This window comes from Lonchura striata, chromosome 1 (genome assembly GCF_046129695.1).
Source record: "Lonchura striata isolate bLonStr1 chromosome 1, bLonStr1.mat, whole genome shotgun sequence".
NCBI lineage: Eukaryota > Metazoa > Chordata > Aves > Passeriformes > Estrildidae > Lonchura > Lonchura striata.
The window spans coordinates 4,758,156-4,775,278 of NC_134603.1; the positions used below are offsets into that span (position 1 = coordinate 4,758,156).

General features: G+C 42.6%; 1 protein-coding gene and 1 long non-coding RNA gene across 3 annotated transcripts in view; one reads left to right on the forward strand and one right to left on the reverse strand.

Annotated features, from left to right (window-relative positions):
* DENND3 (DENN domain containing 3) overlaps positions 1 to 3,798 on the reverse strand; it is a 31,565-nt gene extending 27,767 nt beyond the window's left edge. Inside the window, exon 1 of the mRNA XM_021550384.3 lies at positions 3,637 to 3,798. Coding sequence (XP_021406059.2) covers positions 3,637 to 3,720 — 84 coding nt within the window. The 5' untranslated portion in view covers positions 3,721 to 3,798. The remainder of the gene's footprint in view (positions 1 to 3,636) is intronic.
* Positions 3,799 to 3,979: 181 nt separating this feature from the next.
* LOC110481661 (uncharacterized) lies at positions 3,980 to 16,735 on the forward strand. Of its 2 annotated transcripts, none has more exons than XR_002467284.2 (3): positions 3,980 to 4,013; positions 12,754 to 12,908; positions 16,721 to 16,735. It is a non-coding gene; the product is annotated as an uncharacterized LOC110481661 (long non-coding RNA). The 2 variants fall into 2 exon arrangements; XR_004147871.2 differs by lacking the exon at positions 16,721 to 16,735 and adding an exon at positions 15,518 to 15,722.
* Positions 16,736 to 17,123: the final 388 nt, after the last annotated feature.

The window sequence follows — 17,123 nt, forward strand, 5'->3', positions numbered from 1 at the left end:
TGAATCTCCTTGCATCATACACAGCTTCTTACAAACAGCAGTGGGGGATTTTATTCCATCCCCATTTGACAGTGTTCCTGTAACAGCGCTGCTGTAAAGGACACTGATACGGGACTTTTACAATGACTGCACTATTTAGATACAAACAGTAGTGTGTTGAAACCAAAAATCAGAGCATGACTTCAGCTATCTGGTGTTTCCTTGACCTCATTCTCTTCCCATCATTGAAGAAGTTAATTTCACTTTGAATGTCATGAAAGAACTAGTTTCTTTAACAAATAATTACGGAGGGAAAGTATGAAGCCTCAAAAATTAGATTAGGCAGGACAATTAGGTTGAAGTAATAGGACAAAAGGGAATGGTTTCAAACCAACAGAGGGCAGGTTTAGTTTAGATATTAGGAAGAAATTCTTTATAGTCAGGGTGGTGAGGCACTGAAATAGGTTGCCCAGAGAAGCTGTGGATGCTCCATCTCTGGAAGTGTCCAAAGTCAGGCTGGATGGAGCTTTGAGCAACCTGGTTAAACAGAAGATGTTCCTGCCCCATGGCAGGGGCATTGGAACTGGGTGATCTTTAAGGTCCCTTCCAACCCAAACAATTGTAGGATGATCTCTGCAGATTCTTGTGCAACATTTTGCACAAACTAATGATAAGGTTGACATTAGGTCTGGTTGCACTCGGTTTCATCCAGTCAAGTTTCAGAAGTCCCTTGGGAAGGAGATTCTTCCTCCCTTATGCCCCAGCCCTCAGCACAGCTTCTTCTAGTCTCACTCTTGTTTGCCAGCAGTTCTCCAGTAAAAAGGTACCCAAATTTGGGACAATGTTCCAGATGTGAACTCAAGGGTTTTGATAATAATAGCAATAATCCCTTTCCTTTGCCTGTGAGCCATACTCCTGATGATGCAGGCCATTACACAGTTGCTTATCAGACAATCACACAACATCTTGGGTTGGGAGGGACCTTAAATTATCATCTCATTTGAATCCTCCTGCCATGGGCAGGGGCATCTTCCACTAGACTGAGACACCCAAAGGCCCACCCAATTTGGCTTGAACACTTCCAGGGATGGGGCATCCACAGCTTCCCTGAGCAAGCTGTACCAGTGCCTCACCACCTTCACAGTAAAATTCTCCCTAATATCTAATCTGCCCTCTCTCAGTTGAAGCAATTTACCCCGTTCTATCACTCCATGCCTTTGTCAGAAGTCCTCTCCATCTCTCTTGGAGCCCCTTCAGATACTGAAAGTCCACAATAACGTGGCCCCAGAGCCTCTTCTTCTCAAGGCCAAACAGCCCCAACTCTCTCAGCCTTTTCTCATATGAGAAGTGCTCCTCTAATAATCTTTGTGGCCCTCTTCTGGACCCAATCCTAAGAGCTCCATATCTTTCCTGTGCTTAGGACCCCAGAGCTGGATAAGCACTCCAGGTAGAACACAGGGGTTGAATCTCCCCCCTCATATGCTGCCTACACCGCTTTGGATGCAGCCCAGGACATGTTTGGCTTTCTGGGCTGCAAGTGCACATGGCCAGGCCATGTCCAACCTCCCATCCTCCACCACTCCCAAGTCTTTCTTGTCAGGGCTCCTTGCATCACCCAGTCTGTACCAATAGTAGGGACTGCCCTGACTCAGGGGCAGCACCTTGCACTTGGCTTTGTTGATTCACTTCTAAGCCTTTTCCAGGTGCTTTTCGCTGCAACAAGCATGCACTGCTGACTGATGCTCAATCTGATCACACCTCATTCTTTTCAGATACCTTGACAGCCAGGGATGCATTAGAGAAGCAGGAAAAATTGTTTTGGTGGTTGTGTCTGCATCAGCAGGGCCAGAAGCACAAGGCAGCTCTGTACCACTGACAGTGGTGGGCAGATGCAGAATCCACCAACAGAACCTGTCAAAGATCTGAGACAGGTCATGGACAGCTTGCACATGCTTGCCAAACCAAAACCCAGCTTTATAGCTGTAGATAATTTAGGGAAAAGAAGCATCCCTTCTGTTCATGTCATTCTTACAAAATACACACTTCCAGTACTAAGAAAGAAATCTCTAGCTGAAAATAGCAGCCTTTGATCTTTTCAAATTGAAATCTCAGAGTGACAATTTTCTTGGCAATAAGGATAAGCAATAGATGACAGCAGTTTCAGCAGCTTCGGTGGAAAACTTTTTTTTTTCCTGGCATCCCTGTCAACAACAGATCAATCATACAAAATTTTTCTTACTTTGAGGGTGGGTTACATCATAGTCCCATTGACTTAATTCACTTTATCACTCTATGTTTCAGTACAGTTAAGAATGCACCAACACACTGAGAAGACCACAATTTGAAGCACTATCAGAATTTTGCCCACTGTTTAATTTGTAGATATGATTACAGATCCACTACTTTCATTTAGGAATGTTATCTTTGCTAAGTAAAGTCTTTTCTTTCCACAATCACTGAAATTAGCCATATAAACATACTACCCTCTCCTCATGTAGATAGTACTGCAGAAGGAAAAGGAAGTGGAGTAAATCTGTAAGCTTTCCCTAAGACAGTGACTGAAATCCCAGTAATGCAACAGTTTGCAGGGACTTTACTGAAGTTCATGCTGACAAAAGAAGGGACTACTTTCTTTTCTGATCCCTTTTTGTATCTTGAGCAAAGAAACTCAGAAATTCAGAACCTGCAGTATGATCAGAATATCAGAGTGGCTTCTGCTTTCTGTATTTGTTGTTCCACAGGTTTTTTTCCAGAAAGCAATGAGAACTAAGCAAACTGGAATGAATAAGAAATTCCTTTTCCTTTGGGTTCACTTCTCACACTTCTGATAAAATACCATGTCAACACTGATTTCAAAAGTCTGGTGCTGACATTTAGGAACTATTTTCCCATTCTGAAGGTACACATGAATGAGATCCTGGAATGCGAACCTCTGCTTGGCAGTTATCACTTAAGAAGCTGACATCAGCAGAAGCTGTCTCCTGAGAGAGTGAACAAGCAACAAGCCCAACAAAGACTTCTTTATCTAATGCTATTAGAGCGAAATCAAATTCAAGTTCAGGCAGAGCAATTGAGATCCCTGGGAGCTATCTGGCCTTTTTTGCTGGCACCACTGCTCTTCCCACTGCGGGGCAGCTCGTAGGTATGGAACAAACCTGTCGGACACTTGAACCAAGCAGAACCAGGAGGAGAGGGCCGTCATTGTGAGCCCACATGGGAAAACTATAAACAAATTGTAAAATATATATTCAAAGCAGTACCCGACCCACCAGCTCCTGCTGTATGCAAGTGGTTCAGATTACGCCAAACACAGAGCACTTGATCTGACGGGGATTTAGATCTCTTGTTTTCCTGAGGATACGAGTTATCAGCCTTTATTCTTTTGCTTTTCTCTCCAGCGGAAGCCAGGTCGTGCAGTAACACCTGGTAAAGAACGCATCGTAAAGCGTTTTGCTGTCCCTGCTTATATAAACCTACGGTGAGTTCGCCATCTAAACTCAGACCTTCGGAAAAGTGCAGCTACCTCACACCGCTACCAGTTCTCCCTCTTTTGCTGACGTTCGCCTGTCAAAGCAACTTTCTGTTGGGATATTTCAGCTCCACGCGCTGACAAACCCAGCCCCACGCACTGGCACCGCCCGCCCGCGCCCCGCTCACCTGGAGCAGCGCCCGCACCCGCTCTGTGGACGCGCCGACCAGCAGACAGATCTCCAGCAGGCCCGAGGGCAGCACGTCCTCCATGGCACAGCCGGGACAGGGCGGCTCCTTCCCTGCGGGCAGCGGCTCCTTCCCTCGGGACGGGGCGGCGCCTTCCCGCCCTCAGCGCCGCCCGCGCCCGCCCCGCGGCGTGGGGAGGAGCGCCCGTGCCGCGCGCCGGAACCCTCCCGTCCGTCACCGCTCCGCGCGTTTTGATTGGTTCTTTCCCCTGTCACTCTAAGGTCTCTGACCAATTATAATGGTAATGCGTGCGGTGGGCGGGGCTTTGGGGTGAGCGCTGAGGGTACAAAGGGCTGGGAGCTGAGCTCTGCTCTGAGGTGTGAGGGTTGTGGGATGAAAGGGGGGGGGGGGGGGCTGGGGCTGGGGCTGGGGCTGGGGCTGGGGCTGGGGCTGGGGCTGGGGCTGGGGCTGGGGCTGGGGCTGGGGCTGGGGCTGGGGCTGGGGCTGGGGCTGGGAGGAGTTGTTGAGGGGCTGGGAGGAGTTGTTGAGGGGCTGGGAGTTGAGGGTGGGAAGGAAGAAGTGCTGGAGGCTGAGGGGCTCAGGCCTGAAGGGCTCAGGCTTGAAGGACAGCTGAGGGCTTAGGGTGCAGGGCTGAGGAGCTGGGATACCACTGGCCCCCTTAAAAACTAGTGATGGGGTTTGTGATTTACAATCACGAGATTTCCACGTTGACGTAACCAAGGACTATAATATTTGCTAGTTTTAAGCAACACGGTGAGGACCTAACTCAAACAAGAGAAGTCCCCAGTTGTTGCTCCATCCCTTGAAAGTGTTCAAGACCAGGCTGGATGGGTTCTGAGCAGCATGGAAGCTACTCAGACTTGCAACTGGATGATCTTTAAGTTCTCTTCCAACCCAAACCACTCTGTGATTCTTTCCTCACCTCGTTGCACTGTCTCACCAGGGCAGCCCCTGGGAAAGACTTCCCAACTCAAGGTCGAGTTAATTTTTCGCCATGGGCTGTTTTCCTCGTGGGGCTGCTGGCCAACAGGGGCTGAGGTGGCTCAGGCTGCCTGTCACCCTGTCAGGCTGGCTGATGTCATGGTCTGGCGCCTTGTGAAGCACAGCCCTTCCCTGCTGTTCGCTGCAGGTGACTCAGGACTGTGTCACTTCATCAGGGCTCTGTCACTGCCACTACACGGGAGTTTTCTCTTTACCTTACCACGGGTCACAGTTTCAATGGGCTGTAAGCACAGAGCTGGTGCCAGCTGAGCCATGTTTCCCCTCTGGAGCAGCAGAGGCACAGCACAGGGAACTCCGAGGTTTCTTCTTGAGCTACTTAATCTAAATACACCGTGAGTCACTCCGTATGTATTGGCTCTGTGCGGATTGGCACTGAGAGAATGTAATTCCTCTGGGACCGGAGCATAAAGCACCCGAAACTAGAGATTGGTTTCTCTGAAACTGGAGGTATGAGATAAAGTTTCATCACAACCACAAACGTTTTTTTGTGGACTAGTGTTCCGGTATTTTAAATGCAAAAACATCCCCTGTCTAAATGGTTCCAGGATTTCATGAACTTCTTGTCAGTTCAGGGGTCAAATCAGGTTCCCTCAAAAAGTATAAAGAAAAAAGTATAAAGTAAAAAGTATAGAGATTTTACTATTTCATGGGGGTTTTATTATCTGAATTTTTGTGGTGTTAAAGCTCAGGATTATACAGCCTCTGGTTGTCTCAAATTTTGAGGAAGATACAGAATATAGGAAACTGTTCATATAGCAGCAACTAAAAGAAGAAAATTCTTGAAAACCTGGAAGTTTCACGGATTACTTCTCCAAAGTGGTAAAAGAAGATCCAAGGCTCAAAGATTTATATTCATGAACTTTGAAGTCATAGGGGGTTGTTAAAACAATCTTGTTTAGCCTGTGTAGCCCAGGTCACAGAATCAGAGTGAGTCCTGTATTAATGCTGTAACTTCTGCTTGAGGCCATGCCATGTTAACAGTTGCTGTTAAATGTTGGGCATCTCATTTTCAGTTTCACTTTTTAGCTTAGCTCTTTGTCAATGGATCATGTTGCATTGGCTGTTGCTTGAACAGACTTTTTACTATTAGAAGATTTCTCTCTGCAGAGTTCAAGATTATTAATCTCTATTTCTAAAAGATTATACAACTCATATTTTTAAAACTCCTTTCCTGATGACTTTTGTGCTTCTTTTCTCAAAACTTTCAAAACTTTCTGGTATTAGTTTTGAATTAGGAACACCAAAACCAAAGTTATATTATTGCTGAATGCTCAGTGCTAAATCACATTGCTGTTTCTGACTGATATCCCCACCTAATTAAAACAGAGACAGACAGATACATGAATCATTCAGAAAGGGTGCAGTGTTTAATTAGTTATCCACTGCAACACAATTTTCTTAGGGTTATTATTACTTCCAACATGACAATCCTACATCTTACATTGCTTGACCTATGACTATGACCAAGCATTTGACCATATTATAAGAAAATTACAAATGAACCAAGGCTATTAAGCAATTCAGGTCACCCATAGTTAATTAATCTGTATCATGATCATCTTCTGATTCCTCTGCTATCTGCAATGATAAATACTGGATGATTCTTGTTCATAATTAATGTAGCACCCAAAGCAAAGCTATGGTGAAGTTATTATCAAAACAGAACTCCAAGATGAAAGGTACTAATGTTAATCTGGTAAAATCTCAAGAAGCCTGGAAGCAGGAAACCTGCTTATATGAGGTCACTGGTAAGAGACAGAATCATTCACGTAGAGAAAAACTCCTCTCTCCTAAAAGAAATTAATGTAGTTGAGTAACTTTCTTCCTAAAAAATATTGTCAACTGAGGAAGAAATGCCAGCTTTTAATATGTGTTTTCTCTTTGCAAGATCACAAATACAGTAAATTTTTGTTTGTTAACTCTCTGAGGTGGTAGTGGCTGCTGAATGCAGAAAAAACTGCAGTTCTTGATATGTCTTCAGCATGGAAAAGGCTTTATCAGACCTACAGGGCCACGTCTGAATAATTAAAGAGTCTCTTGGCATAGAATCTGATTTACCTTCCAAATACAGTTTTTCTGTTTTAGCCAGACTGTTTAGGGGAAGAAAATAGTTTCACCAGTTGTGTTTCTTTGATGTGGTCTTGCTTATAAAACAACTGAGTGACTTGTTGAATTGTAGACACCTCCACTGCAAATACCTCAGTCCTGAAGGCTGTGGGCCAGATGAAGAGTCTGGACTCTGAATTTCAGGAGAGCAAATTTTCAGCTCTGTAAAGAATTAGTGAATGGCACCCCCTGGGAACTGCTCTCAAGGAACTGAAAAGCGCTGGCAGCTCTCTGAGGACAAAATTATTTGAGTGCAAGAGCGTTTAATTCCCATGTGTAAGAAAAGAAGCAAGGAAGGCAGGAGAATGGCATGGGTCAGTCAGGAGCTCCTGGTCCACCTGAAGTGTAAGAAGGAAATGCACAAGCAGTAGAACAAGAGACAGGTATCCTGGGAAGAATACAGGGACACTGCCCAGATGTGTAGAGATGGAATTAGGAAAGCCAAAGACACAGCTGAAGCTGAGTTTGTCAAGGCATTTTACAGGCATGTTGGTCAAAACTGGAAGATTAAAGAAAGAGTCCACCCCCCATCCCCTGACACACACAGATAAATAAGACAAGAGAACTGCAGAAAAACAACATGGAGAAGTCTGATTTTCACTCACGCTTGTGCCCCTTTCCAAACAGTGATGAAAACTACACATTGACTAACTGAGGGATTATGCATCCTGCGGAGTTTCACCATGATGGGTGTAAGGTCTGCAGGAATTTTAATTTTGAAACTGAATATAGACATCACTCATGTTCTGAAGGTTTATTGATAGTTAAATCCTTTTCTTGGGCTTATGATCAAGCTTGTGGCACAGCAGTATCTGTAGGTGAGAATTGAAACTTGGACCACTGCTGCCTTCCACTGCCTGGCTCACAGGAAGATACATTGTCCAGAGAGGTGATGGGTGTCCCATCCAGGGAAACATTCAGGTCAGGCTGGACAGGGCTCTGAGCAACCTGATCTGCTTGAAAATGTCCCTGATCATTGCAGGGGGATGGGATTGGTGACCTTTAAAGGTCTCTTCCAATACAGACTATTCCATGATTCTGATTTCTGTGTCTATGCTAAGCATGACTGCATAAATAAGAAATCTTCATTCTGTCCAGCAAGAACTGTGTGTTCTAGCCAGAGAAGACAGGACACGCAGCTTGACCTGTGCTGCTCTAATACATATCAGACAACCCTTTGCAGTCTGGAAGTCCATTTAAAAACACCACCTCTCAGGACTTAGTTCTTATCATCATGGTCATTCACAGGGCAAGGGATTTATTTTTAACAAAACTCAGGAGTCAGGTTGACATATTCTCTCCAATGTTAGCATTTCTCATTTTATATTCCTGCTTCCAGAATAATGAATCAGGAGACTTCTGGGAATCTGCAGTGAAAGATCTTTACTGACAGACCTAATATTTCTTTCATTCAGGACAGTTCACTTTCTAAATTTACACTGAAATTAGCAACCAAGCAACTACTGACTATGCAAATCAAATCAGGATTTTCAAATTAGGGCTCTGCACAGACTTAAAATTCCTCTCTCAGTGCCTCAGAGACTTATTGCCATTCTTAATAATGCTACAAAAACCTACTATGAGAATTCTTTATTGTTGCAGGTGTTGTCTAACTGGGTGCAATGACTTTGGCCTGAAAATTATTCTCTAAGAGGTCACCAGGTTGAGCATAGACATGTCAGAGGGGAAGGAGGACACCTATTAACCTATTAACAGTTTTATTTGCATCTTCTTTCTTTTTTACTTGGCTTGTCTGGTTTGTGCTGTCACCATTTATGGTACTACTGGATACAAATTTTCTGCAACATTGACTGTTATTTGTCATGCATCTCTTTAAGAATACACGGTTGTGTTTCAATGGCATTACAGAAAAATGCCAACATGGAGCAGGTTTTACTATGTGTCAACAAGCTGAGAACACATGATTTGTGTTCTCAGCTTGAACCTGCCCATGTGCTGGAGAAGTCACCTACTGCCTCCTATTTCCTCAGCTCTTCATCTATGGAACTGTGCCCCCTGTTCTACCTTTTGTAGGGAAATATGCCCCTTAAAGCTCAGATCCCTGTGATTTATGCACATGTGCTGAAGGATTTTGTTGTGTTTCTCCGTCACCTCTGAGAAAGGCAGAGTATGTACTAAAATCAGACTGCAGAGGCCTGGAGCTGTGCTGTCTCCATCCTCAGAGGTTTTCAAGAAGCCACCGAAGAAAACTCTGAGCAAACTGGGCTGATTTGACAGCTGACCCTGCTTTGTGCAGGAGTTGGACTACAGATCTCCTGATGTTTTCTCTTAGACATAGATGATTCTGCCACTCTCAGGGACTCTGTATACTAACACAGCAGGAGGGTTAAACATTTGTATATGAGGGAAACAAGATGTTAGAATTATAGCAAGCAAAACAGAAAATCCTCAGCCAGTTGTACAGTCAATGACCTTTCAAATGGACACAATTTTTCTGTGATGAGATAACTGAGTCCCAAGGAAATAGCTTTGGGTGTCAATGCAGCATTTATTTCTCATCACCTCTATATTTCTGATAAGGAGGCTGGCTGTAGTTTTATTTTTTAAAGAAAAAAAAAATGGTGAAAGTCCTAAGAGGGTAAAAAAGGAGATTAGCTTTATCAACGCCCCCACATCTAGAGAGATGTAGCAACACAGAGCTGTCAGGCCTTGGCAAAGAACCAGATTAATGTGAGTGCTCTGAATATTAGAAACACTTTGCATTGTAGATACTGTGAGATCATCCCGAGGCTACAGAAGAGCTTATTCCTGAATCTCATCACTCCAGGGGCAGTTTTAGCTGTGTTTTATTTATGTGGGATGCATAAACGTGTTCCTCAAATCTGACTGGATTAATATGACATTTATTATACTTCCAGTTCTTTACCATCTGGCACAATCTCGGGCAGCCAAGGAGATTTTGCAGCTGCTTTTTATAGTAGCATTAAGATTTCATAGCATTTATTCTTTTACAGCATTGCTGTAAGAGAAATGCAGACTGAGAATTCCTGAAGTGGTGTGACAAGAAAGACAAGAGGTCAATTAGTGCACAGATTGTCAATCAGATACAGAAAATAAAATTTCAGACCAGGTTTTGTGTAATAGCTTATTGTATACATCACTGTAAGAAACCTTAAAATACATCAGCACAGATATCATCATTCATAACTATGAACTGCTTTTTGCTTTTTAAAATTTAATAAAGTATACTTGCTTTTTCTCCCTGGAATCTGGAGAATCTCTTGAGATACTCCACTGTGTTCAGAGAAGACCTTTCAGCAGTTTCACAGTTCAACAAAAGTATAATATATTAAACTTCACCATTAATTAATTTTAGCTTAGTTCAATGCATATTAAAAGCCACTTTCCTTCTTGATATTTTGTAGCAGCCCTTACATCACTCTTGTTATGAGAAAACAGCATATATAAACAAAATGATCTTTGTTATATAAGAAACTATCTTCCCTAAGCTAGTGGACCCTTTATGTATGAAAAGGTTTTTCATTTTTAAATATTCACATAACAAGGCTGTTGAAGAAAATTAATCCAAGCTTGGATCCAACCAGAATAGCCATCTTATTTTTCATGTAAAATAACCAGCTTCCAAGTGACCTCTGCTTACCTCCAGATAAAAAATGCTTTAAGAACCACAGAAAGGCAGTGCAGACTAAGTATCCTTTAGAGCAGCCTAATACAGAGAATTCACAGTTATTAGCCAGAGTGGCTGTGGGTAGTGTGAGACCACCCTAACTTGTCAGCATTCCATGCTGCCACTCCTCATTCCTACGTTGTGGAGCAAAGCCTCATGGAAATCTTTTGTAAGCACAGAAGGGACAGAACACTCTCACATCATTGTATCCGAAGCTAGGAAGATGTGGACTAAACAGATGGACCACAAGGTGGTTGAAAACTGGCTGGACCATCAGTTTGAAGGGTTGGGGTGAACAGCCTGAAATCTGACCTGAGTGAATGGCATTCCTCAGTGTTTGATACAGGGCTAAAAGTACTTGGCATCCTCCCCAAGGGTGTGGACCATGGGGTAAAAGATGTCCTCAGCAAGCTGTGGATGCCACCATGGGTGAAGGCTGAAGGGCGGAGCAGCTGTACAGAGACACTAAGGAAAATCCAAGTGCCATTCTCCTGAATAGGGGTCATAAAGAAGAGCAACACAAACTCAGAGGCACACAGTGGGAGCACAAGAGACAACAGCTGAATGTTGCAGCAAGGGAATTTTGATTGAATACAAGGAAAACCGTTTTTACCATGAGAACAATTAAGCACTTCAGCAGCTTCTCCAAGGAGCCAGTGTGCCCTCCTTCCTTAGAGATTTTGGAAAGTTGGCTGGATGAGGAGCAGAGCAACTGGATCTAACTTTGAAGTTGTTGCTGCTTTGAGCAAAAGAGTTGGACTAGAGACCTCCAAAGGTCCCTTCTAAACGACATTTGTCTTTGATTTGGTAATTAAGACCATATTGCTTTATTTTCACACAAGGTTCCTTAGAGATTTAACAGTGCAGCAGACAGAAAACAAAGTTCAACTATTTGCATGGCTAAACATGTCTAATTTTAGGTGTACTGGTATAGCACTATAAAGGGAGTGTATTTAAATATTAACTGACATATCAAATATAGTAATTAAACACATGGTGCTGTGTCATGTATGACTGAAACTGGGCAGAACATAACCTCATAAATAATTAACTCCTAGTTAATCATGTGTCAACTCCTACAGTGAGAACAAGGAGGATTCTACACAACTAGCTTTATAGAGAAAAGGGCATTTGTACAAACACTATCCATAGTCAATGCTTGTTTTCCATGTTGCACTTCTAATGTTAAAAAAAAAAACAAACAATAAATTTTGGGTTGAGAACCTTAACTTACAATGTGTCCTCTGTGACTTTTGTTTATTCCTCCGTAATGGCTATTTCAGTTTTCTGTAAGGACATCCGTTAGTTGAAGAGTAGAGAGAATATCTCACCTACCCATGTGAATTATTAATCAAAAATATTTAAAATATTTTTAAAAATTATTTAGAGCAATTTAGGCTTCCTTTTCTGGCACAGTTGAATCTAGTGTTGTTTTCCTTGTTTCAATTTATTGTTCTTTGGTGGTTGGAATATTTTTCAGAGTTGATTCACCTGTAATCTATAAGAGAAACCCACCAAAATATAGCATTTTACATGAGGAAGTAACATAAACTGACATAAACAGAAATGACTGAAAATTTAAAAAGTGTGTTCATATTCCACAAAGATTACCCTAATGTCCAATTTTCAAGTGTCAGAAAGATCAAACCATTAATGACATCTGGCCTTCCTATTGCAGGATGATTCTCCTGAAGGGTGGCTCTTAGTTTTCTGTGTTTGCAGAGCACACAAAGCACCAGGAGCCCAACTTGTTTACCTGCCAAGTTATAATATGTTACAGGAGTGTTCATGGTGACTGTGCAAAAAAAAAGAGTTCTTTTATTTTATTAAGAGTTGTTGTGAGGGCAAAGACAGTTACTGGAGTGGAAAAGGAGTTTGTCATATGATTTGGAAAAGCTTCCTCCTAAGAGAAGCAGTGGCTCAGAAAAGACTGTTCATAGTTCCTGTATTATTGTCACCAATGCTGTTCACCTACTGAGAGTAAAAGTGATGTAATATAAAAACATATAGAAGAGAGTTTGCATTAAGTAATTTTGTATGAAAAACTAAAACCTTAGTTGGTATAGCCCAAGTTAGAGGTAGAAATAAATTTATTAGTACTTTTACAGAGAATGGTAATTACTTTTATGTCCTGTCTAAAAACACTGATTGTTTAGATTTTTCACATTGTGCAGACTGAAGGCATAAACAGCGTTTTCTTATTCATTCTGTTCCCAACTATATATTTTGTATTGGCAAGTTCACTTGCTGCATCTTTCCTAAAATTAAGCGTTCAGCTCTCTCTCTCTTTTTTTTTTTTTTTTTTTTTTTTTTTTTTTTTTTTTTTTTTTATTCCTCAGGATCAATCCTACACAACTCATTATCCCATTGCAACCTGAGACTGGAAATGCCTGAGGGCGGGAGGCGTTTCTCCGAGTGGAGCTCTGTCATCCTGCAGAGCAGGGCACGGGTCCAAGGCTGCGGAAACAGCACAACAATAACCAACTGCCTTCTGGTATCTCTGTTAATGTCCTCCATTGTTTTAAAGGAAAGCTGGTTTACGTCTTTCAGCAGATTGCCCCGTTTGCCCCCTTCACGGAACATGGCTGGAAGGGACATTAATATAAATTGTGAACTACATCATTCTGCATTGTCCCTGTTGCACCAAAGGAGAGGTGATTTTTAGAGCATGTTAGGAATGTGCAGTTTGGCATAGCCGTGTGAGGCATTCCCTTTCAGATCTTTCTTCAGGCACTGCAAGTTGCTCATAGGGTCAAAAAGCCAATCATACACTGATAGAATCCATGTGTCTTTGATGACCAGAGTACATGCTGCTCATAAAAGCTGGTTCAACAAAATTTCTGGTGCCTTTCCTGTCTTTCCGTGGCTATAATTACAAAAAAGCAGCGTTGTTTAATTGAGAAAGCACATTAGTGGTGTTCATAAATTAATCTACAAGCAGATTTTCCTGAAAAGTCACTTCTTTAATTCATATTTCTCTGGGTTTTCTCCCACATTTAACAAGATTTTTCATGGAAGATTTTTAGAGATTTGCTGCCAATGTATTGCATCAGTAGAGAGCTGACTGAATTTAACAAGATACGATCACCTCTTCATAATAACATGCACGATTACCCCTGCAAATCATGCAATTATGATAAAGATTTCAAAGGAAATAAGGTAATTTATTTATGCACTGTCCTGAAACATTCAGTTTCTTGTGGAGCAAAACCTGAATCTCAATATGGAAGTCTTTAGAGTAACTGTAACAAGACCAGTCAGCTAACCAGGAAGGAATCAAAGACTTCATTATTAAAGCAGTACCAAGAAAAGTGCTACAAGGCACTGTGCTGCAGTATAGAGTTACAATATGCTATAAAGGCTGCATTTATTTCAATATTAACATCTTTAAAAAGCAGCAAATTTTGTTTGTGAGACTGCAACCCTCGAGTTTCCAAGTGATCTGGACCTTTCTAATTTTTGTCAAATGACAACAGCCAAGCCTTCTGTTTTTCAGCACAGCCAAAAAGCAAGCCTTAAACATAAACAGCATTAAAGCTTTGGCACTGAGTGGAATTTGTAATTCAGTACTAAGCCAACTATGGAATTTATTTTTCCTAGCACCTAAATACCCCATGGGTTTATAACACCACTGATGCTCAGTGCCCCACAGCCCCATGGCACAGAAGAGCTTATAGAACCCACAGCCAAGCAACATGGGCTTGTTTTGTCTTTATTCCCTGAGTACAGATGGCATTCAGTTCTGCTTAGTTAAAATAAATATCAGAATTTAAATATAACAGCCACATCCTCCAGAAAAGTGATTGCATAAATATGCAAAGTCTGTGGCCTTGCTTTCATATTAATTTTAACTACATCTCACTTACAGCATCAGACAAGGTTTTCTCCTTATTATCTTTCACTATCTGTCTCATTTCAGACAGCAAAGCCAACTCCAACACATTCCCACTCTATGACAACAACATCCATAGCTATCTCTCTAGTCAATAGCAGAGCTCTGACATGGTGTGCTTACCTCTCCAGCTGCCACCAAGGAAAAGGAGAAGGTGAATGAGATGAAGATTCAAAGGTTACCAGTGCATAAGCAACAGATGCTGACTTCTGCTTTCCCATTCTGTTCAAGACAGAAAGAGCATGCCCAGCTCTTCACAGCCATCCCATGAGATTTCTAGCTCAGGTCATCTTATTCATCCTGTTACCTGTGCCAGGGAGTGCTTAGTCTCAGCCAGTCATCCCTTCTCTCTCCCTAGGATGACAGGGGTCAGATTGCTGTGATCAAAGTAACCCTGAACTATGCACACTAGAAAAACAGGGGCTTTTAAAGTATTCTCTGGTTTCAGTGTTCAACATTCGTTAAGGTTGTTTTCACCCGGTAGCTAAAGCACCACTGAAAAGCATAATGGAAATGCCCAGTGAATAATTTTGTCCTTTGTCATGTACAAGACCTTTTCTAGTTTGCCACAAGAGAACATGCAAAGTTTCTGTGAAAGCAAAGGGTCAGGATGGAGGCTGCGGTCATCAGGCTTTTCAGTTGTATGGAGTTTACAGAGTTTACAGACTGCCTGACCCTTACCTTTGGAAATGGAACTCTCATGGTTCCTACAGAAGTCATTAGAACTTGTACCCAGTGGTGCCTAAAGACATCAGGATCCAGATTTTGTTAAATGCAGTATAAACTCGAAGTCTTTCCCCTAGGGAACGTTTTCTCTCTATCTTTCCTCACCCTCATTGCATATTCTGCCCCAAGGCAGAATGGAAGCAGTTAGTGGTAGCTGTAACATGACTGCTGTCATGTGAACACATCTCACTGCAAACTGTGAGCATGCCAATACTGATTTCTCTTCACATTTACAATTTCGTGGCATTCAGCCACCCTCAGTAATGGTTAAGTCTGAATTGCAAAATAGTTTCTGGTCTCCCCTCCTGCAAATCATCTACCCAGCCAGTTTTAATTCCTTCTAATTGATAAAGAGAGGTGAAATTCCCATTCCTGAGTGCCATGTTTAATTTCCTTGTTAGCCTTGCTTCAAGCAGGGGGATTAAGCTAGATACTTCCAGAGTTCCCCTCTAACTTAAGTTATTCTTTGATCCTACATTTTATAGGAGATGCTGTATTGAGCAACCATGTTCAGGTGTTGTCAGTGGAGGAGCTGCAGGGGTGGTGTCTGTGAAAAGAGGCCAAGGACTCACCTGTGTCAGAGCCAGCTCCAACCAACTCCAAAATGGACCCACCACAAGACACAAATGGGACAATCAGCTATACTGATGGCATCTCTGGGAAAACAGTTTAGAAAGGACAAAAAATCTGCACAGCAGCTGAGACAAGTAAGAAAAATGTGACAGAAACAATACTGTAGACAGCAAGTTCAGTGAAGGAGGGGAGGAGGCGTTCCAGGCAGATTCCCTTGTAGCTCATGGAGAAGACTGTGCAGGTTGTCTCCCTGGAGCCCATGGAAGACCCCTCTGGAGCAGGTGGATAGAGCCTGAAGGAAGCTGCAGCCTGTGAAGAATCCACACCAGAGAACTTTGCAGCCTGTGGAGAGGAGCCCATTCGGGAGCAGTTTTCTGGCAGGATCTGTGGCCCGTGGGGGGCCTGTGTGGGAACAATCTGTTCCTTTAGGTCTGTATCCCATGAAAAGGACGCACACTGGAGCAGTTCTTGAAGAGCTACAGCCCATGGGAAGGACCCACCCTGGAGAAGTACACAAAGGATTCTTTCCTGTTTTAGGACTTTAACAGTGTGGAGTTAAAAGGACTCCACACTGCAGGAGGGGAAGAATGTGAGGAGGAAGGAGCAGCAGAGAGGAAGTGCTGTGGGCTGACCACAACCCCCATTCTGCATCCCCCTGCTTTGAACAGAGAGAGGCAGGGGTGTAGAAGAGTTCAGAAGAAAGAAGTGAGGTTGAGCCTAGGAAATAGGAGGGAGTGGGAGCAAGGTGTTTTCAGCTGTATCTTTTCTTCTCACTATCCTGCTTTATCTTTAATTGGCAATATATTAAAATAAGTTCCTGAAGTCTGTTTTGCCCATGATGGTAACTGATAAGGGATCTGTCTTTATCTTGACCTGTGAGCTTTTCCATCTCACTCCTGCCCCCATCCTGTTGAGGGGGGAGAGGGAGAGCAACTGGGTGGTGTTTGTCAGCCAGCCAAGGTCAAATCCACTGCTGCAAAGACTGAAACAATAAAACTTTCAGTTGTCAATTTAAATTCTTCCAATTGTCAGTTTAAGTTCTTTACTTGCATTGCTATTTTTTTGGGTAAATAAATACAAGCTTGATACATGTAACACAGATGATTTCTCAACAGGTTAAGAAAAACAAAAACCCAATAACAAGGCAGTAATAAAGGCTGGCAAACCAGAGTTACTGCAAACTTAAGGACTGCTTGGTTTCACATCCAAAGGTGAGTGGGAGTCATCGCTATCTGCCTTCCTCCACTGCAGCTGTTTTCTTTTTAATTTTTAATCCTCTGCTCTCTCACTAGTGTCCACTTTTTTTCCAGAAGCAGGAAAAAAATTACTTCTGGTAGCACTGAAAGGAATAAGGAAAGTACAAGCCTGGAAAAAGGCTGCACACATTTACTGGTGAGTACCGTGCAGCATTTATCTTTCATGTGCTGCTTTGAATGTTTCAAACTGGATTCTTGCAGATCAAACTGAAACAAAGCTCCCAAACCTCAGCAGCTGCAGAACAGTTACAGGCCCAATGAC